Source organism: Ascaphus truei, chromosome 5 (genome assembly GCF_040206685.1).
Source record: "Ascaphus truei isolate aAscTru1 chromosome 5, aAscTru1.hap1, whole genome shotgun sequence".
NCBI classification, from domain to species: domain Eukaryota; kingdom Metazoa; phylum Chordata; class Amphibia; order Anura; family Ascaphidae; genus Ascaphus; species Ascaphus truei.
The window spans coordinates 285410463-285431769 of NC_134487.1; the positions used below are offsets into that span (position 1 = coordinate 285410463).

At 46.1% G+C, this 21307-nt stretch overlaps 1 protein-coding gene across 23 annotated transcripts in view; it reads right to left on the minus strand.

The window, feature by feature from the left end:
* Nucleotides 1–21307, minus strand: part of MICAL3 (microtubule associated monooxygenase, calponin and LIM domain containing 3) — a 182579-nt gene that overhangs the window by 56898 nt on the left and 104374 nt on the right. For 17 of the 23 annotated variants that reach the window (XM_075602430.1, XM_075602434.1, XM_075602432.1 and 14 more), the window contains 5 exons: nucleotides 15726–15830; nucleotides 11623–11809; nucleotides 10082–10170; nucleotides 9688–9781; nucleotides 1267–1459 (listed from right to left, as the gene is read on the minus strand). In XM_075602430.1, the coding sequence (XP_075458545.1) occupies nucleotides 1267–1459; nucleotides 9688–9781; nucleotides 10082–10170; nucleotides 11623–11809; nucleotides 15726–15830 (668 nt within the window). The remainder of the gene's footprint in view (nucleotides 1–1266; nucleotides 1460–9687; nucleotides 9782–10081; nucleotides 10171–11622; nucleotides 11810–15725; nucleotides 15831–21307) is intronic. The other 6 variants (XM_075602444.1, XM_075602450.1, XM_075602447.1 and 3 more) reach the window with 1 other exon arrangement.

Sequence of the window (21307 nt, forward strand, 5' to 3'; positions counted from 1 at the left end):
CATCAGAGACCCCCTGTTTTAATCCTATGGGGGGGGGGGGGGGGGGGAATAATTATATATATATATAATTATTATTAAAGAACCGAAAATGGAGAATTCGCTCCACTGGACTTGTGTGAATAATAGTGCTGGTTTTATTGACTGATAAAGTTCCAAAGTAGGACAAAATTTAGATCCTTTAATAAAGCAACACTATTATTCACACAAGTCCAGTGCCATCTCATTTCCTGTTCCTGCGTGTAATCCTCGTCCGATGTGCTGAAGAACCTGGGACTACCCCTATGCCCAATTTGGTCCACACTCGACTCCTCTCTCACATTCAAACGGTAGCTAAAACCTGTTGTTTTTTCCCTCCGCAATATCACAAAGATACGCCCTTTCCTCTGTTGCTCGACTGCTAAAACTCTGAGACACGCCCTCATTCTCCCGTCTCGATTACTGTAACCTCCTGCTGTCCGGCCTTCCTGCCTCACCTGTCTCCCCTACAATGTATCCTAAACGTTGCTGCCAGAATCATTCTTCTCTTTCCGAAATCTGTCTCCGCGTCTCCCCTGCTGAAATCCCTCTCCTGGCTTCCGATCAAATCCTGCATCTCACACTCCATTCTTCTCCTCACTTTTAAAGCTTTACACTCTTCTGCCCCTCCTTACATCTCAGCCCTAATTTATCACTATGCACCATCCAGACTCTTGCGTTCTGCTCAAGGATGTCTTCTATCTACCCCCTTTCCCGCCTTAAACCTCTCACGGACTGCCCCACACCTCTGGAATGCCCTTCCCCGCAATACCCGACTAGCGCCCTCTCTATCCACCTTTAAGACCCACCTGCTTAACGAAGCATATGAGTAGCTCCGTGGCTAATACTATACACAGATACATATAACTTGGCCCCCTGCAGACGCACTTACCAGAATTCTCTCCTACTGTCTCTGTACGTTCTTCCTACCTACCAATTTGATTGTAAGCTCTTCGGAGCAGGGACTCTTCCGAAATTTTACTTTTATGTCTGAAGCACTTATTCCCATGATCTGTCATTTGTAGGATTGGTTATTTATATAATTGTAACGTGTATTACTACTGTGAAGCGCTGTGTACATTAATGGCGATATATAAATAAAGACATACAATCCAATGCTAATGCTGCCATTATTAGATGACGGCTCTGAGATTCCACCAATTAGAAGAGCCGGTGAGACTCGTGCCGCTGGTTTTCATTGGGTACAGAGGGCAGAGTTGGGGCACATGCAGCGGTGTGCCTGATGCTCACCTGCTAGCAGCCTCTTGCTCTGCCCCCTTATCCAGGAGGCTGCTGAGATTGTGCTCTGCCAGCGTCTCCTCTGGCACCTCCTCCAGCTCCTCACGTTGGAGGGACACGCGGTAATTCTCCAGCTCGATGCGCTCCGGGGTGGCACGCAGGCGCTTGGCCAGGCTGTGATCCTCCACGCCGTTTATACTGGGGCCTGCAACACACGAGAGGGACAGGGTGAGCGTCTGGGCTCACAGATCTGCGGTCAGACTAAGCTTCATCGGAGTCGGGACCTCTCCACGTGTCACTATAAACACTTTCCCCTGTATTACACGTTGTCATGTTGGGGGGGGGGGGGGGGGTCAAAATTGAGAAAATGTCCTTAAATGGGGGAGATATATATATATTTTTCTATAATTAAATTGTTTTGTTACTTTTTATTTATTTGTATCTTTTATTACATTTATGGGAAGTTAAAAATGTGTCAAAGTTGTGATGATTTTAATGGCCTAATATACATCACACACGGCTTTTTTTTTTGGTGAATAAGCTTTCGAGACTGCAGGGTCCTTCATCCAATGGCCTCCAGCGTATTTAAAGCTTATGCACAAGAGAACCCCCAACTCATTAATAGATTGCTCCATTAAAATGTATCACAGTCTATTAAATATCTTCAGCGTTGTGGGACCTATAGCAGCCCCCCCGCACCCTTGAATGGGAAGAGGATGTAAAAACATGTTTTACCATTACTGTGATATCGTATTGAACTATGAACTGAATATGCCCGTAACTTTCCTTTTTATTACTCCTACTTCCCATTCTTGTTCTTTTATTCCCCTCTTGAGATCCTCTCTCTGGGTTGATGTTTGAGTGGCACCAAAATAAAATACTTTAAGAAAATCTGAAACTGCCCCTTCCCCCCATGTAACTTTGCCCTTGTTTTTATTTCGTTGTACACGCACACGCCTTTTAAATGGGCACTGGGAGTCACCCTACCCTCAATAAGTGTCCAGTCTTTGCGTCTGAATTGCGCTTCCAGCCCGATTTAACCCAAATCAAAACATGGCGGCCCCTGGCCCTACCTTCGTGTTTAACGAGCGGATTAGAAATACGGTGTAATTACCATTTTTTTCCCATCAGTAACTCAATTTGTGCAGGAACCGGCCCTGCCGCAGTAACCCTTTCACAGTCAGATGGGCCTAAAGCACAAGGCATTGTAGGCCTCTCTGGCAGTAAGTGTGTTTTGGCGACTGTCTTGGAACACTCGAAGAGTTACCAACTGCCCCTCACACTGTAGTCCTAGTACGAACTGACCCCTTACCCCAGGGGTTCTCAACTCCAGTCCTCAAGACTCCAACAGATCAGGGTCCCTGCTTCAGCACAGGTGGCTCAATCTTCAGCTGAACCACTTATTGAGTAACCTGTGCTGAAGCAGGGATATCATCAAGACCTGACCTGTTTGGGGGCACCTATAGGTCCAGAGGAGACAGCAACAAATTGCCCGTCAGGCACTTATTGGGGTGAGTGTGTGTGTAATTGACGCGTTTGCGGGCTCCACGCAGTGGGTACATAGCGGTGTCACACAGCTAATCTGAAGGCAGCGATCCCTGGGCAGTGTCAAAGTTTTGCATTGTGAGGCATTTCTTCGCCAACACATGGCTGAACTCAACATCCACGGAGTGCCCATTCTGGTATTAATGCGGCTATAAAGGCCAGTGTTTGAAGGAGCTGGGCCCGTGAAGGATCCAACAATGAAAACAATTATGCTGTGTAATTAGAATAAATTCCTGTGAATTTTTTTTATATTTTCCTTTTCTACAGGATGGCTGAATTAAACTGGTTATTTTCATCTGTGACTAAGGAGTTTAATATTAAAGAAAATCATTTTTAAAAAATTTTTTTTTAACCAATTTCCTTTAGATGAATGGGGGGGGGGGGGGAGGGGAGAAATCAAAAAGTTTTACAGGTTTAACATTTCTGAATCAGACAGTACCCCGGATTTTAGAACTCATGCTCTAGCAGTCAGGATAGACAAAATGGGTAAAAATGCAGGGCCCGTGTGTGTGTGTGTGTGTAATAATGTATCCCAACAATTAGTGTTAAAGAATCAGGGACAGTGTCGTTGAGCACATCAGAACTTCTTGTTAGAGGGGTGCGGTGTCCTCAATGAGGCGCTGGCTCAGTATGGCAGAGTAGAGTATACAAATCTAAGAAAATAGGTGACTGTTGGTATCTTGGCAGAGAAGTGCAATAACCATCCTCATTTTTGACACAAGGAAGTGGTAGTGACACTGGTCTCTGAACACACAGCTAAAAGGCTGAGCCTTGGTGTTTTGAATTAAGCCAAAAAACAACACACCTACCACTATACACTTGCAGTTGCTACAATTTATATTAACGGCCCTGAGTCTAATACACAGAACAGCTCAGCTAGTGTTTGCTATATTTCCTTGCTGTAATTCTGTCTATTAAAATAGAAGTTTTAGCATCTATTAATAGTCCATTATTTGCGTTGGTTATAGTGCAGCATTAAGGGATCTCTTTTCTCTATGTACACAATAGTATATTTTCTGTCCCACACCTCAATGAAAACATTTTTCCCATCCCGCTAACATTGCACATCACAGCATTAAAGTTGTGACCTGTTGAAATTATATATATATACACACACACACACACACACATAAGGTTGCCAGGTGTCCAGTATTGAACTGGACTGTCCTGCATTTGGACACACTTTCCAATAAAAAGGTGGAGGTAATACTGGACATGTGTCCGGTATTACCTCTATGGACATAGCGACCTGACTGGCTTAGCCCCCCACGGGATTTCCCAGAGTAGGGCTGTTTGCTGGGCAGCTTCCTGCCATCCCGATTGGCTGCTGCTGGGTAATTGAGGGTGGGGCCAAGGAGAGGAGGAAACAGCATGGAGTGGATAGAGGGGGTGGGTGTGTCTTGAACACGTCACACTTTTCACCACTGTGTCCAGTATTTTTGGAGACGCCGCCTGGCAAACCTAACCACATCCTGCCTTTTGAACACTACGTACACCCGCAATGGCTTCTGGGAACTGGAAGCTTGCCAATGGAAATGGAGGGCTGGAGAACAGGGAGCATGACCGCACAAGATACAAAGTGACAGGACTCCGACTACAAGGATGTGCTGTGGAAGGGGTTTCGCTTTCAGCCCGGTAATGGGGGGGGGGGGGGGGCGGCTCTGCAATGTGTCACTCGCCCCTCTGCCAATAAAAAGGTGTTAATAAGTATGATCAAGAGGGCAAAAAAATAAAAAAACAAAAACTCAGAAACCGGCAAAAAACAATTAGGATTGAATTTATTCTTAAAAAGTGCAACAGATAAATAAAATTTTTAAAAAAACACACACAAACCAAGAAAAGCAAAACATGTCAGAGTACAAAAAGCACACAGGAGAGAAAAAGCACAGAGATATCCAGTAACAGCAACAAAATGGAGAGACAGGTAAAGACGCGACGCAGCTCCCTCAGCTCCAGCTTCGGATACAAGTCCCGCTTACTCCTAGGGGTGGTTGAGAAAGTGCAGGACTATTTCAGTTAGCCGTTTAAAACACACGCAGGCGAGTTGGCAGTGGGTTTATTAAATGGGGCTCATGTACATGGTAAGAGAACTGCCCCGCTCATAGATCTTACACGGGGAGCCAGACACGGGAACACGGCAGCAGACACACGTAACAGAAAGAACATTCATATGAACGGCAAATCGTGTTATCTGCGTCACGCTACGGAGACGAGAGTGCTACAAAACTGCACTGTGTGACGATGAAGCAGCAGTACCCACACCCCACCCCCGGGACATTTAAAATAAGAACACTGACAAACAGAATTTCTGGGCACGTTCCGGACTGTTGCATTAACCCTTTCTTGCTCTGCTAATGTGTTGCTGGCTGGTAAGGAGTTAAATCAGGGCTGGGCAACTCCAGTCCTCAAGGGCTACCAACAGGTCAGGCTTTCAGGATATCCCTGCTTCAGCGCAGGGGGCTCAGTCATTCTGTCCTGTAGGTAGCCCCTGGAGGACTGGAGTTGCCCCATCCCTGGTTTAAAGGAAAATCTGCACGTGTCATTTTCCAGATAATATGTATGCTTTGTGCAATATTCGCTTTTCTTTTCTGTGTCCAAGTTTGCCGCCTGCATGTAAACTCTCAACATGTGGCATTAAAAATTAAAACAAAACCAAAAAAAATAAGGTGTTTTATTCAAAGGTGATATATAGTATAAATGACAGAAGTTTGTGGGAAGATGAGGCTTTCAAACCCATTTTGTGCTAGTGCAGAATGATACAGAATTGCTTCTTAATGTTAAATAGAGTGACTTTTTTGCTGCTTGAGCTGAGCCTATTTTAGTGTTAGCTGCCTGCCTGGCTCTATCAGCAGGCGCGGATTCCCCAGTACAATATGCGCGTGGCTTAGTGTGTGACGGCTGTGATTGTGGCTTTGCTTAAAGTCAAAGTGAAGCTACAGAAATGATTTGTAGTTTTTTATTATTATTATTATCATCATCTTCAAGATTGTACCTGTCAGCAGTGAGAAATAATAAAAGTGGCATACATAGGAAAAAGCCTTCACACGTGGACTACCCCCCCCCCCGCCCCCCCCACACACACACAAAATACCCGATACATTCACCACACTCTTAAGAAAGCATAAAAACAAATGCTTCAAATACACAGTGCTCAGTGTTTAACTTCAGCAGAACAACTAACAACAGGGGTGGTCAACGCTAGTTCAAGGGCCCGCCAACAAGGTCAGGTATTCAGGCCATCCCTGCTTCAGCACAGGGGGTGCAGTCTCCGACTGAGCCACTGACTGAGCAACCTTTGCCGAAACGGGGATATCCTGAAACACTGACCCTTGAAAACTGGAGTTGGCCACCGCTGAACTAAGAGCCCCGCCTGATACCGCCACCTTTAAATGCACCACGGCAGATAAATCCTTAACCGCACTCCGGAGATGGCGCCTGCATTCCAATGCATTTGCAAGCGTTAATTTTATTTAAGCAGCTGAAACCAGCAATCCAAATCTATCCCGTGTAACCCGCACTAGAATAATCTGGTTTTATTTCCAAAAAAAAGGAGCCGGACAGCGCTACGGCGAACACAAGACGCTGTAAAAACAGATACAGTGTAACTACTTTGTGCGTTTTTACGGTCATCCCCAATCCTCTGAGCCAGTTACAGTCTCACATCGGCTTCTATTCCCTTTACAGAGGGGTAGAAAGGGGTCACTCCATATATTTTTTTTTTTTTAATTTGTCGTTAATGCAACGTGATCATTTTATTTATGTTGGGTATTTGGGCGATGTAAGATTTTTCGGTTGGAAGGGCTGTTGCTTTTGCAGGGTGGTTGCTTGTGCTCCGTGACCGCAACATAACATGTAAAGCAATGCCTGGCTGCTCCCCGAAAATCAAAGGGTTAATTCAGAGGGGACAAAAACTTTTCGCTTGTCATAATGAGTTGCCAGGTATGGACTTGTTTTAAGAACATCCGTGGTTTTTTTTTTGGTTAACAGTTTGATACCCCCAGTGCCAGGGGGCTCAACTCCAGTTCTCACGAGCTACCAACAGGTCAGGTTTTCAGAATATCCCTGCTTCAGAACAGGTGGCTCAGTCAAAGACTGAGCCATCTGCGCTGAAGCAGGGATATTCTGAAAACCTGGCCCGTTTGGTGGCCCTTGACGACCGGAGTTGCTCACCCCTGCCATAGTGATTATAAAATTATGACTGGGGCTGGATAGACTGCTTTTTGCCTCACATTTATTTAAAAAGGAGGATTTATTGCAGTATAGATATACAGTAACAAACATTTTTCTTCGCCAAGGGATCCAGTTCCGGTTTCCTTACAAAAACACCACTGCATTTCAATGTGCCGCCAGCATTTTAAAATCATATTCTGACACGATCCAACCCCCCATGTAAGTATGTAACCCCCTTCTTGGCAGACGGATACAATTCCTGCAGATAAGATTCTCCTGAACGGGAGACCTCCCCCCCCCCCCTCTGTGCAGAGCTCCCCCGGCCTGACCTGCAGCGCTCAGGCACTGACCGACAGAAGGGGGGGTGGGGGGATAAAGTCACCATCGCTTTATACAGGGATGCAACCCCGGGGACTTTTATACGATGGTGCCAAACTTACACCAAATGTGGAACAAGCCAGAAACGCATGCAAAGAATTTGATTAAATTAAATGCTTATTATGTGTCCTAAAAAATAATGAAAGAGGGAAAAGGAAAGCGTGCTAATATATTACTGATCCTCCTTTTCTTTGCAGACTGCACGTGTTGCTTATCCCTTTAGAATGGCTCAAAGTGCAGAATCCGTGATGCACACCGTTCCATGTCATGCATTATTTAACACCTTTAGTGCCAGAGAGATGCAATGCAGACGTAGGAGATGCTGGCTATTCTGGCAGTGAATTAGTTAACATAAGTCTGCTATCGGCAGCATTTTAACCGCTCTGTATTAGCCCCCGCCAGCCCGCTGGAGAAGGGGGTAAATATCCCTGATTGACACTTGGTCTTTCTATGGATTCAGTTGGAGGCTGTGCTCATTTAACATAGGTGTAATTTTAAAGTCTGTGAAATAATGATTTACCTTCCCAAATCAATTCCAAGTTCTGATACAGGGTTAAAATACTGGAGGTAAAAAAAAAAAATTTAAAAAAAAAAAAAAAGACAAAAGAAAAGAAGAAATTGCCTGAAATCTGAACATTGATTTTGAATATTTAGAGCGATTGGCAAAACTATAAAATCCCCTTTATCATGAAACCCTGAAGGACTTGTAGGCACAGAAAGCGGAGATTTAGCCTCCAAAAAAACCTATTTAAAAATGTATTAAAAAAAAAAAAAGTGTACATATTTTAATAAATTAAAACAAAAAAGTTTATAAAATAATCTCACTTATTTGCAAAAAAAAAAAAAAAAAAAAAGTGACTCATTCTGGAACAGAGAAATCTAATAATCTAAAAGAAATTCCTCAAGAAGTGTCTGTTTATCATAATGAGTGCCCAGATTACCAGCAATTCTGTTCCTCGGTTTGTGTGACCAAGGCCTGCAGGTCAGGAATTTAACCCTTTCTATTGCGCTGCGTGTTATTTTAAATAAAATCGCTATGCAATAAATTGCGGGCCTCTCTGGCGGTGAAAGAGAAGAGCATAATTAATTGTGTGGTTTTTTTTTTTTTGTTTTTTTTTTTCGTTTCTAAGGATGTTTTTACGTGTAACACTTTCTTGTAGGAATCACTTTCTGGGATGCAAAACAAAGTAATTGAAGAAAAAAAAAAAACCTATATTAAAATATCGTACTTTACTCCTGCCTACGCCTCCGACAACGAGGAGGCGTTCCACCTGCACCAAAAATTGCAAAGCAAGATATGCATCAGATCATGAAGCCGGATACACTGCGTATATGCGCCATGATCTAGCCCTTTAAAAATAATCCCCGTAAAAGCTTCCCATCATTAATTATTGCGGCCTTGCAATTAATCCCAAACTAGCTGCCGGGTTCTGTGGAACAGTCCAGCCCAGGTTGGCACGAGCTCACCCCTCACCCGGAGATTACCAACACCCACCGTAGTAAAACGTTTCTACCTCTGTTAAAGGCACTTGCGGCCGGATCGTGGAACGGGACGCAGTGTATAACGGGGAAAGGTCTCCTGCACGTTCCCCCGCGGTCCTCTTTCAAACACCAAAAAGCTGCCGCGAAACCTCTTCCTTGCCAGATCAGCAGACATTTGGCTTCCCAAATTGTCGTAGTGCCTCTGGCATTGAAAGTGTTCGGGCGAGGGTGGGCAACAGATCAGGCCCAGGACATTCCTTCTTCAGCACAGGTGGCTCAATCAGTGGCTCAGTCGAATACTGAGCCGCCTGTGCTGAAGCAGGGATATCCTGAAAATGTGACCTGTTGTGGGGGTCTTGAGGACTGGAGTTGCCCACCCCAGGGCTAGGACCAAACAAATTGTATATTGGGAATTTTATTCCTTTACTTGTATATAAATGTTAAAGATATTTACGCCTGTTGTACGTCTCTCCGCTGCGGAGAGCGGCTGTATTGCGCCGCAGGGCGCCAGAACATGGGGGAACCCCCTTAACCTCTTTTGCTGCCAGAGGCGGGCCTTCAACGCATCGCTCAACAACGCGTTTGAAGGCCCTTGGGCACCGGAAAGGTTAAAGAGCCCTCGGCGTCCTGCCGCGAAACCTCACGTGCCGGGGCACCATGGAAACTCCCCCAGGATTTGCAGGAGTATTTCCGACTGGACGAACAGAAACGGGAGGCCGAAGGCGGCCAGCTGGCACATGAAAAAACAGTCCAGGGGGTCCTGCGTCAGCAGGCGGCTTAGCGTGGACGCGACGCTCTGCAGCCGCCGCACCGTGGAGCGCAGGCCCATGGTGCGCCGCAGCAAGGAAGCGCAGGTACCTGGGGCCTTCTCTGCGGCAGCGGCGGAGGGCGGCGTGGGAGAGGGTCCCAGATCTTCGGCGTCAGGGGTGTCCTTCACCGTCCCTATGACCTCCTGTGGGGTCACAAATACAGACCAGTTATAAACTAGCGGGCATCAAACAACGCGACGCTGCCCTTCTGCCCGGCGTAACATCTCATTCGTTGCAGGTACGCCCTGGTAAAATGTATCAGGTCACACAAACAAGTGTTAAAAAAATACCTCATCACCCAAAACTTTCGCCCCCCCCCCCCTCTACCATGTATCCTCCCATGCTCAACACGTTCCCATTCAGCCAGAACGCGGAACCGGATTACTGAATATAACTGGTGGAGCGGGAGGACAGTCTCAGGTAGTAACACAAGGCGTTCTTACCTTCCCCTGCAGTGCTGGCGCTGCCGGGCGCTTCCTCTGGCTGTACCCAGAACGCCGGTAGCAGTAGTGCGGTTTGCAGTAAAATTTTCCTGCAAGATGGAGAAAAAAAAAAAAAAAACACAACCTGAGGACTCAGAATTTATGTGTTCCTAGTTTCTTCACCGCTAAGCTCCGGGCCTGCAATGTTCTGCTAATGCCTCTGGCACAGAACCCCTCTCAATGTCCCTACTTCTAGGATAGGAACTGCTGCGCCTCTGTCGTTACTGTTTTTCGGACCCTAACTCTGCAGAGAAGCTGAAGGAGAATTACTTGCCAGTCTTGCAGTGTCTTGAAGTGCAACAATGTGACAGTGTGCGAGGAACAAAGCGATGGCCAGCGTCACGTGGGCAACAAAAAACCTCCAGCTCTATAGGAACGGAGGAGTGAGGCCAAGGCATTAACCCCGCGAGTGCCGCGGAGACTGGAGGCGCGCGCAGAGCCTTCATATAACATTACATGCCGACATCAGGAACAACCCGCAGATACCACTAGAGGATTATGGGGAATGTTACAGGCTTGCGTGATAATTTAACCCCAGTGAGAGACCCTCTGCAGAAACAAGCAGACATCTTTAACCCTTTGTTGCCAAAAGTGGCCCGCAATGCATTGCATTTTATTTTTAAACAAAATATTAGAGAAACGACAAAAAAATTGATAGCATAAATTTTGTATAACTATTATACATCCCATAGGACCTTGCCACTATCTTCAATGTGTCCTTTTTTTATTTTATTTAACGGTTTCAGTGCTAAAGGGTCGTGCCGTGGACTCTCCAGTACGTCCTGATCACATAACCGCTCTTCGGAGCAATCGAAGGCTTAAACATGCCTACCCTGTCCATTTTACCCCCCCCCCCCTTCCAAAACATGGTGTGCCTCACTGTGTGTCTAAGAAAACTTTCTCCCTGAAAAGAATGCCCTCATCTCAGTAGAGGTCAGTGGAAGTTTTAGAAATCTCCTGCATTTTGCATCCCACATCAGTTTTAAAAAAGGTGCAGTCCCCACATAGACAGAAAGAAAACACGTTGGAAAAATGGAACAGTCTAATGAGCTGCCTTACAAAAAAATCTAGCCACACTAAAAGCAAAGATTTGTCCACTCATTTGGGGGGAATTTAACTGAAAATGGAACTTCTAAGGGGCCTCTGAATGGAGGATTATTTGTCAAAGTGTTAACTTTGCCCTTATCAGAGCAAATAAAGATGAGGGATGGGGAGGGGGGGGGAGAGAGAGCTTTTGTCTGCTGTTTACACTTGCAAAGGGAGCAGTTAGAGGAAAGCAAACCCCCTCTCCCGTCTCAAAAATACTTTTCAAACTATTTTAAAAAATACAAGTGTTCGATTTAGGTTAAAAAAATGGTCAATCACTCAGATGTGACCCCCTTAAAACATGTCACTGCCATTAGTACACTTTAGTCCTAGGAGGGACTGATCTTCTAAACCAGTTGCCCTGGGTGGAGGTGGGACTCTAGCCTCCCAGTGTCCCAGCATCTGTTCCCACTCACCATCTTCCAGGTCATACGCATAACAGGACAGGCGTAGGGTGGTGCTGCAGTAATCGCACTTGAAGCAGCTGCGGTGGAAGAATTTCCCCTCTGCGCTCAGACGCTCCATCACGTAGACTCGCCGGTGGCAGAAATAACAGACATCACTGCCCCCCACATTCTGTGGGAACTCCTTCCTGAAGGACGCCTGTGGGGGTAACAGAAGGGTTAACTAGTTTCCCCCCCCCAAAAAAAATGTCACCAGCGCAGAGAAATCTTCGTCTTTAAAAACATAGTAAACAAGAAAAACAATAGATGCAGGTTCTCTTTGGAGTCGGCCATATTTGAATTGTGATGTCATTTACAAGGCCGAAGCCTTTGCTGTATTTTTATTTTACATACAGTACCTTCCAACACTGGGCACAAGAAAACAGGTCTACTTTAGTGCCTCTGTCAATGTGGCATACGGGAGCTTACACGTGAAAGATCTCCTCCATTGGAGTCTCCACAAAACAGAGTTTACCAATAAAAACCACTCGTGTTCCTGGACTTATTTGTACATACAAATATTTACATGAAATACAAGTGGTAACATTTTTTTTTTAAATGGATCAGGTTACAGAGAATCTATCAACATCTGTCATTAAAGCTGCAGTTCAGTCAATATCCTGCATGTGTGTTTATTTTAATAAATCAGTTCTGTAGTAAGAAAAAATACTTTTAGCATTTTCTGTTTTTAAAAAAACAACTTTGAAAGACCAATTTTCCTGTATTCTATTTTAACAAGCATTTGCTAAGGCACTGCCCCTTCATGTCCTGGCACACCCTTTTGTCAGCCCTGCCCTCCCTCTAGCACATGTCAGTGCAGGAGTGCTCATGAATATTCATGAGCTTCCACTGAGAGACAGAATCAGAATATAAACAGATCCCTTCACTAATTATGTCACCAAATTTTGCCTATCAATACATGGAGAACGAATTGACTGGCAGCTATACAGTTCTTTAGGTGATTAGAGATTGCACACATGAAACTATTGAAGTAAAAAAATAAATAAATAATAATAAAAAAAGACTGAACTGCAGCTTTAATCACCAAGCTGCTGTCATGAGCTGAAGGTTTCGAGCTTCAACCAATGGTAGACCGGCAGTGGCGCACTTCCTGCTCTGGCATTTAAATATAGGTGCAACAGGTAAGGCTGCTTTTAATGGGGTCAGGACATAAATGGGTAGAGCTTGAGGGTGTGTATTTGCAAAGCTAGTGCTTTAGGGATATATAACCAGACTTAATACAGGGAAGAGTAACACAGGTAGGTATAACAAGCAACGGTTCGGGAAAGGAGCCCCTGCCCCATAGAGCTTACAATCTAACGGATGTATTGGGAGATAGGAGCACACGGATTTATGTGCACTATTTAGAAGGCATTCTTCTTTTTTTTAAAGCTATGTTACACTGCGTCTTGATTCATTGCTAATCCTTTGGACTTCTGCTTCTACACGACCAGCACAAACCTTGGCATTTCTTCACTGCTGCCACTAAATCAAGAAAAGGGGTGGATGGAAGAGGTTTGTGCTGTAAGAAACCAGAGTGATTAGGAATGAATCTCATTACACTGCAGCCTTCCAGTATCAATTCTACAGTTTAACCCCTGCTCTACTAAGCAGGATAAAAGTTGGAGACATGTTTAAATAACACACTACAGTACAGCCAGCAAAGAAACCACAATTCCCCAAAAATAATGGTAATTTCCTTTAATAAGGCCAATGAGAGTGATCTGGCGTGGGATCTCGCCCAGAAATGGTCACCGCAGTGCACAAAGCGTGGCAGTCACACTGCTTTTATTTGTGGGAGGTACACGTTTTATAGTAGCATGGCACAAAGTGATAAATGGAACCTGGCAAAACAGAAGTGAGCCGTCTCCACGTGCACTTACTCCTGTGTCAGTTCCGTCTCCACGTGCACTTACTCCTGTGTCAGTTCCGTCTCCACGTGCACTTACTCCTGTGTCAGTTCCGTCTCCACGTGCACTTACTCCTGTGTCAGTTCCGTCTCCACTTACTCCTGTGTCAGTTCCGTCTCCACGTGCACTTACTCCGGTGTCAGTTCCGTCTCCACGTGCACTTACTCCTGTGTCAGTTCCGTCTCCACGTGCACTTTCTGTGTCAGTTCCGTCTCCACGTGCACTTACTCCTGTGTCAGTTCCGTCTCCACGTGCACTTACTCCGGTGTCAGTTCCGTCTCCACGTGCACTTACTCCGGTGTCAGTTCCGTCTCCACTTACTCCTGTGTCAGTTCCGTCTCCACGTGCACTTACTCCTGTGTCAGTTCCGTCTCCACGTGCACTTACTCCTGTGTCAGTTCCGTCTCCACGTGCACTTTCTGTGTCAGTTCCGTCTCCACGTGCACTTACTCCTGTGTCAGTTCCGTCTCCACGTGCACTTACTCCTGTGTCAGTTCCGTCTCCACGTGCACTTACTCCGGTGTCAGTTCCGTCTCCACGTGCACTTACTCCGTTGTCAGTTCCGTCTCCACTTACTCCTGTGTCAGTTCCGTCTCCACGTACACTTACTCCTGTGTCAGTTCCGTCTCCACGTGCACTTACTCCTGTGTCAATTCCGTCTCCACGTGCACTTACTCCGGTGTCAGTTCCGTCTCCACGTGCACTTACTCCTGTGTCAGTTCCGTCTCCACTTACTCCTGTGTCAGTTCCGTCTCCACGTGCACTTACTCCGGTGTCAGTTCCGTCTCCACGTGCACTTACTCCTGTGTCAGTTCCGTCTCCACGTGCACTTTCTGTGTCAGTTCCGTCTCCACGTGCACTTACTCCTGTGTCAGTTCCGTCTCCACGTGCACTTACTCCTGTGTCAGTTCCGTCTCCACGTGCACTTACTCCTGTGTCAGTTCCGTCTCCACGTGCACTTACTCCGGTGTCAGTTCCGTCTCCACGTGCACTTACTCCGGTGTCAGTTCCGTCTCCACTTACTCCTGTGTCAGTTCCGTCTCCACGTACACTTACTCCTGTGTCAGTTCCGTCTCCACGTGCACTTACTCCTGTGTCAATTCCGTCTCCACGTGCACTTACTCCGGTGTCAGTTCCGTCTCCACGTGCACTTACTCCTGTGTCAGTTCCGTCTCCACGTGCACTTACTCCTGTGTCAGTTCCGTCTCCACGTGCACTTACTCCGGTGTCAGTTCCGTCTCCACGTGCACTTACTCCTGTGTCAGTTCCGTCTCCACGTGCACTTTCTGTGTCAGTTCCGTCTCCACGTGCACTTACTCCTGTGTCAGTTCCGTCTCCACGTGCACTTACTCCTGTGTCAGTTCCGTCTCCACATGCACTTACTCCGGTGTCAGTTCCGTCTCCACGTGCACTTACTTCTGTGTCAGGTCAGTTCCGTCTCCACGTGCACTTACTCCTGTGTCAGTTCGGAGTACGAATTTATTTCTCCTGACTGCGAGCCTTTTTGGCCTTTGGATTTTCAACATGCTTCCAAACCCCCCTCACCAGGGGCGGCCAACTACAGTCTTCATTGGCCACCAACATGCCAGGTATTAGGGATATCCCTGCTTCAGCACAGGTGGCTCAATCGAAAACAGAGTCACCTGTGCCAAAACAAGGATATCTTTAAAACCTGACCTGTTGGTGGCCCTTGAGTTAGTCACCCCTGCATTTTTATCCCGCCTATATGCCAATCTTTGTGGTATACAGGCATACCCCACAATAACGTACGCAATGGGACCGGAGCATGTATGTAAAGCGAAAATGTACTTAAAGTGATACACTCCCTTTTCTCCACTTATCGATGCATGTACTGTACTGCAATCGTCATATACGTGCAGAACTGATGTAAATAAGGCATGTGTAACAGGCTCTATAGTCTCCCCGCTTGCGCACACCTTCGTTACAGGTAGGGAGCCGGTATTGCTGTTCAGGACGTGCTGACTGGCGCATGCGAGAGCTGCCGTTTGCCTATTGAGCGAGATGTATTTACTCGCGAGTGTACTTAAAGTGAGTGTCCTTAAACCGGGGTATGCCTGTACACACACACTCAGTATTCATACAAATGGATCGTGAATAAAGTGACCATTTAATAAGTGTAATGTTACCCAATCCTACAGCGCTTACCACTTTCTTCCCAAACAGGGGCTTGGGCTGCTCCTTCTTTTGAAGCTGATTGGCTATTTGTTCAGCCAATGAGCTCACTCCGCCTGTGTACATCTTTATGTACTTCTAAGGAAGGAAAAGAGTGGGAGCCGGAGAGGAGGGAGGAGAGGGGGGGAGTGAGGAGGAGAGGAGGGGAGTGAGGAGGAGAGGAGGGGAGTGAGGAGGAGAGGAGGGGAGTGAGGAGGAGAGGAGGGGAGTGAGGAGGAGAGGAGGGGAGTGAGGAGGAGAGGAGGGGAGTGAGAGGGGGGAGGGAGGAGAAAGGGGGACATGAAATGAGTTCTGAGGGGGAGGAGTCAAATTAAAGATTGAGGTGGAGGGCAAAACAACACGGAGCAGCAGGCAAAGCAATGCAGCTCACACAGCCACATATCGTGACCCCAGGATACCTCTATAAAAGTGCACACAAAACCTCAGTGCAAAGGCATCAATTAATGGCTAGCGCAAAGTGAGAAGCCGTAGAGATCCTGGAGAAATGTAGCTGTAATTAACCAACATAAGAGTTCTTCAATAATAATAATAATAATACATGTGTGTCTGTCAGGGACATAGCTCCAAGGCAATGAAACAGACACCGGAAACTTTGCATGCATACCGAGGGGACCCGTGTTATTTTTTATTTTGAGATTTGTTTCTCCCTTATTCCAGCGAGACCACCGCTTGGCCTTTGCGTTGCAGGGAGGTATGCGATTGGTCGCCTAGCTGGTGGCCTGCCGGACATTCCTTAGGGGAGAGGGGAGAGGTTAGGTGGTGGGGGTGTAAGAGGGGAAGAGGTGGGGGAAGGAAGATGTGGAGAGGGAAAGAAAAGGAAGTGGGAGAAATACGAGGGGGAGATAAAGGATGAGAGGGGGAGTGTCCAAGGTGGAAGGGTAAGAGGGAGGTCACTGATGGGGGAAGGTCACGGAGGGAGTCAGTGAAGAGCGTGGAGGTCACTATAATTTGGGGTGGGAGTCTGTGACTGGGGGTTGGAGGTGTAGCATCACTGACTGGAAAGTGGGATTATTGATTGGGTTAAAGAAAGAACCATTATCGACTGAGTCACAATTTCAAGTCTGGTATGTATGCATGCCTTTGTACATTAGCGGCACTATATAAATATCGCGTTTCACAGAAGTAATACACGTGACATAAAATAAATAAATACAAATAACAGAATGGGAAGAAGCGCTGGACATAAAACCAACACTAGGAAAAGGTGTCCCTGCCCTGAAGAGCTTACAATCTAATTGGTAGGTAAGAATAACGTACAGACAGTAGGAAGGTGTTCTGGTAAGTGCGTCTGCAAGGGGCCACGGTCGATGTATGAAGTGTATAGTATCAGCCACGGAGCTAGCCATATGCTTCCCTAAGAAGCTGTGTTTTACGATAGGTCTCAAAAGGTGGGTAGAAAGGGTGCAAGTCGGATATTGAGAGGGAAGGGCGTTCCAGAGCTGTGGGGCAGGAAGTGAGAAAAGTTTAAGGCGGGAGAGGGCTTTAGATAAACAAAAAGGTGTCTCCAGGGTACTGCAACCCGAGCGAAGCTGGGTACTTTAGCTAGTATATAAATATAAGGTTAGTACCGGATACAGAGGGAGATGGTGACATGCCCAAAGTCTTCTCCTTCAAGTCTACCTCAGAAGAGACCTACGAGGGTTGGAAAGCTCTGTACACCAAAGTATCTATGAAGAACTCATGTTGGACCATTAAAAGGTGCCACAAACTTCAAGTTAATCAACTAACAATTTGATGACATTTTTAGGACTCAGAAAGACTATATACTAAAGTAATAAGTACAATTTTATATAGTCTTCTAGGCAAGAAAATATACAGGACCAGAATCCCTTTCCAGGAACCCAACCCTTTCAGAGATCTCGCAATGCTAAATTGTCGCTGCATCTTTGGAATGGAGACAAATCAATTAATGACTGACAGCTCAGAGGGGACACCAACAAGGCTGGAGAAAGTCAAACTTCATTCACAGAGAATGTACAGAGAATGCACCGTCACACCAGCGAACACACAACATACAGAGCATGACGAGATGCAACAAAACACTCCCCGTCCAACACTGATAAAATGATGGATCTTTTCTAACAATGTTACAGGATACGGCTGCTCATAAGTATTCAGCAATATGCTGTACGTGTCTGCAATGTTTCACAAAACCACCCCCAACACCCCATACAAGGAACCACGAGTTCTTTACTCCAATTTCCAATGTGCCGACCATTTTATCAGTCGCTATATTCACTGAAGTTCCTTTAACCCCTTCTCTGATGGGTGTAAAATGTGGCTAGAAAAGGAAAATTTTGCTTACAAAGTTTTTTTGCCTTCAGTCCATCACAGCAGCTCCATTGGGTCTATAGACGCCACCTCCTGCTGTAGGACAGAAATAAACGTGCCCCTGACCTATTAAGGGCACCTCTCCTTTCACTTCTGCAGTGTTGTTCATCGTACATGGTTAGGCAAGAATCTAGGCCACAATGTTCCCTCCAACGATTTCACCTTTGGACGGAACATTACAAAAAGGACCTTCAACACTAGATTCAAATCCCATACTGGTGTTGGATTTCTAACTCTGGGTCTGATGTTCCAGATAGCCGTCTCAAATCTCCTTATAAAAAAAGAGGTCTACCTGAAATTGGTTGCAACCGGATTGCTCCAATCTGAACCTTGATTATGTTCGATTTCAGCCCTTTCTACAATTGCTCTTGCAAGAAATCTAGGTTTAAGAAAATGGAAGCAGTCGCTGAACTACAGCCTCTTCCAGTACACCAATCATGAAACTTCATCCAAAATTTCATATAGATCTAGGAGGTGACTCTTACGAGACTGTAGTAGGATGTCTACTATTGGCAAAGACTATCCATGGTGTCTCATGCGCCCTTCAGCTTCCAGGTTGTCAACAACCTCTAAGTTGGGGTGGCATACTGGTCTTTGCAACAGAAGTTCCTCCCTGTTTTGTAGTATCCAGAAAGGTTGTAACAATAAGTTTTTAAAAGGTTTGTCAACAAAGCCCTTCTGGGCTAGTATGGAATGATCGCCACCACTCTTGCCTTGTCCTGCTTGATTTTCTTGATGACTGAATAAAAATCGGAACTGGAGAAAAGATCTAGACCAGCCCGAACGCACACCTTAGGGCAAAGGCAAACGAGAGTATTTGGATGCAATTACCCTACTTGCCACCAGACCGATGTCTGGTTGACCCCCACTTGAGGGCTATTTGATTAAATACTTCAGACTGGAGCGACCATTCTCCTTGGAGAAGCTTCTGGCAGCTGAAAAACAAATATGCCAAAGCATTCTCCTTCCCTTTGATGTGAACGGCTGACAGGTCAAAAACTTGTTTTCTGCCCACGTCAGTATCCGAGTGGCTTCTCTTATGAGCATTAGGCTCTTCGTGCCCACTTATTGGTTTCATATATGTGGCTGTGTAAGAAAGATTTATTCTGTGTGCTATACAGAATTGGATCTGTGTGACAAATGTCTGCTATCGCATCTATTGCCAACGTCGTTATACGCAGATAAAAAGGCATTCTTTTTAACAGAACTAGGACTATACATAATGCATAGTTTCTGGCATTTACTTCCTCAGATTACCCATATTAATTGATCAAGAATATAGAATACAGATACTATTACAGTATTGTTAGATTTTTGAAATGTCAAATCAATGTAATCAATAACCACTATGACTATGTATATTCATATATTTTATCTGTGTTATTCTAATTGTAATTAGCCATTGGTCTAAAGAGGATTTGCCACTACAATTGTTCAAAAAAGTTTACTTCTGTGCCAAAAAGATAAGCCAGCGGTGCGCAAATGGGGGGGGGGGGCGCGAGATTATCTGCAGGGGGGCGCAGGGTTTACAGGGGCACCACGCGCTTCCCGGAGGCACTTAAATTAAATGCCGGGGAATCGGCGAAGGCCTCTGTAAGCCTTACTTACCGTGGTTCAGCCGACATCTGGAGACACGTCGCCATGGCAACGCAGTGTCAAATGACGCCCAGATGCCGGAACCAAGGTAAGGAGGGAGGCGCGCGGAGAGGACGACAGCTGGCAGAGGGGCGCAGGGGAAAAAAAAGATTGCGCTCCCCTGGAATAAGCTATGAGGCATGGTAACACCTGTGGAGGATATGCAAGTGTTTACAATGATGGGAGATAACCTCCAAACGATGATGTCCAACGGGAACACAAAGACACAAGGGTGCGGGAGATTCTCAGCGGGGGGTGAGGCACTTACAGAGGCCTGCAAGGTCCCTTACCTTGGCTCAGATGGCTTCTGGAGACGCATCGCCATGGCAACGCTGCGGGGTCACAGAACGCTGGAGCCAAGGTAAGGAAGAGGGGCATGAGGAGGGGCATGAGCAGGGGGGGGGGGGGGGGCGGGGGAGCCGGCAAAAGATTGTGCACCCCTGCCCTACTACACTCACCACAACATTTCACGATGTTTACGCATGAGTGACACAAACGAGGGGAATATGCAAGAGAACATATTCTGTATTCCACACAGAGTAAATGTGACACATTTCTGACAATGACATCTATTGCCAACTTTGTATTCCTGACATTTTCTGCCGATTCTCTGGCAAGAAAAGGAGAAGTCATGCTACAGCATTGTGCAAGATAAGCGGGACAGGCCCAAACTGAGCCAATGTGCCTCAAAGATGAGCACATGGAGAGAAGTTCATGGTCAAGTGCTTAACCCCTACTGATCTCCAATATTTATCTGGTCCATTAACAGATCAATTCAATAGTCAACAACGATATCTACAGGACTTCGTTTACTTGCCGACATAGTGGAAATATTGCCGATATTGTATAACGAACACCGACATGATTGGCTGGGACCGTTTAGAGTTTGGATGGGTCAGGGAAGGTACAATTACTACAGTTTACATTTATTAAGCAGGTTCCTTATGGAAAAGTGCTTTGAAGATCTTGTCCAAGTCACACAATACACAAGGCCGTACTACACCTGCATTCTAAACTGAGCCCCTTAAAACGTGGCGTTACTTTAAGGAACATCTGTCAGAATTATCCTTCTTTCAGGCGGCTACCACATTGTCTGTTTGAATCCTGATAAGGCCGCGCTTATAGTCCTGGCTATGGCAAGGCGACGCCATCCGTCGCGTTTTTTGCCTATAGTGAAGGAGGCAAGAGACGGTGATTGGGGGGCGTGGCCGTGAGCGGTTCACCCTCATTTTCATTGACTTCCAGCGATCGCGACCAAGCCGTCGCGCCTACTATAAGCGCACGCGGCGACTAACACTTGTTTTGACACGCCGTTGGGACTACAAGCGCAGTCTAAGACGTCACAATTGAACTTGGAATGTGTTTAGAGCTCTGAAAAGTGCCCTCCATTACAGATTTGATGGAAACCGTTTCAAACTTTTTTGCCATTGCCCCTGAATCATACGTTTGCCACTGTGCGGCTTAAACAAACTGACTGGAATCTGTGGTAAGGACGGTCCATACTGGCATCTATAAAGAGCATCCTGTTGGAGTTTGCCTTCTGCTGACACCACCTTAGTGAAGCCCTGGTGTGGCATGAGCATTCACCA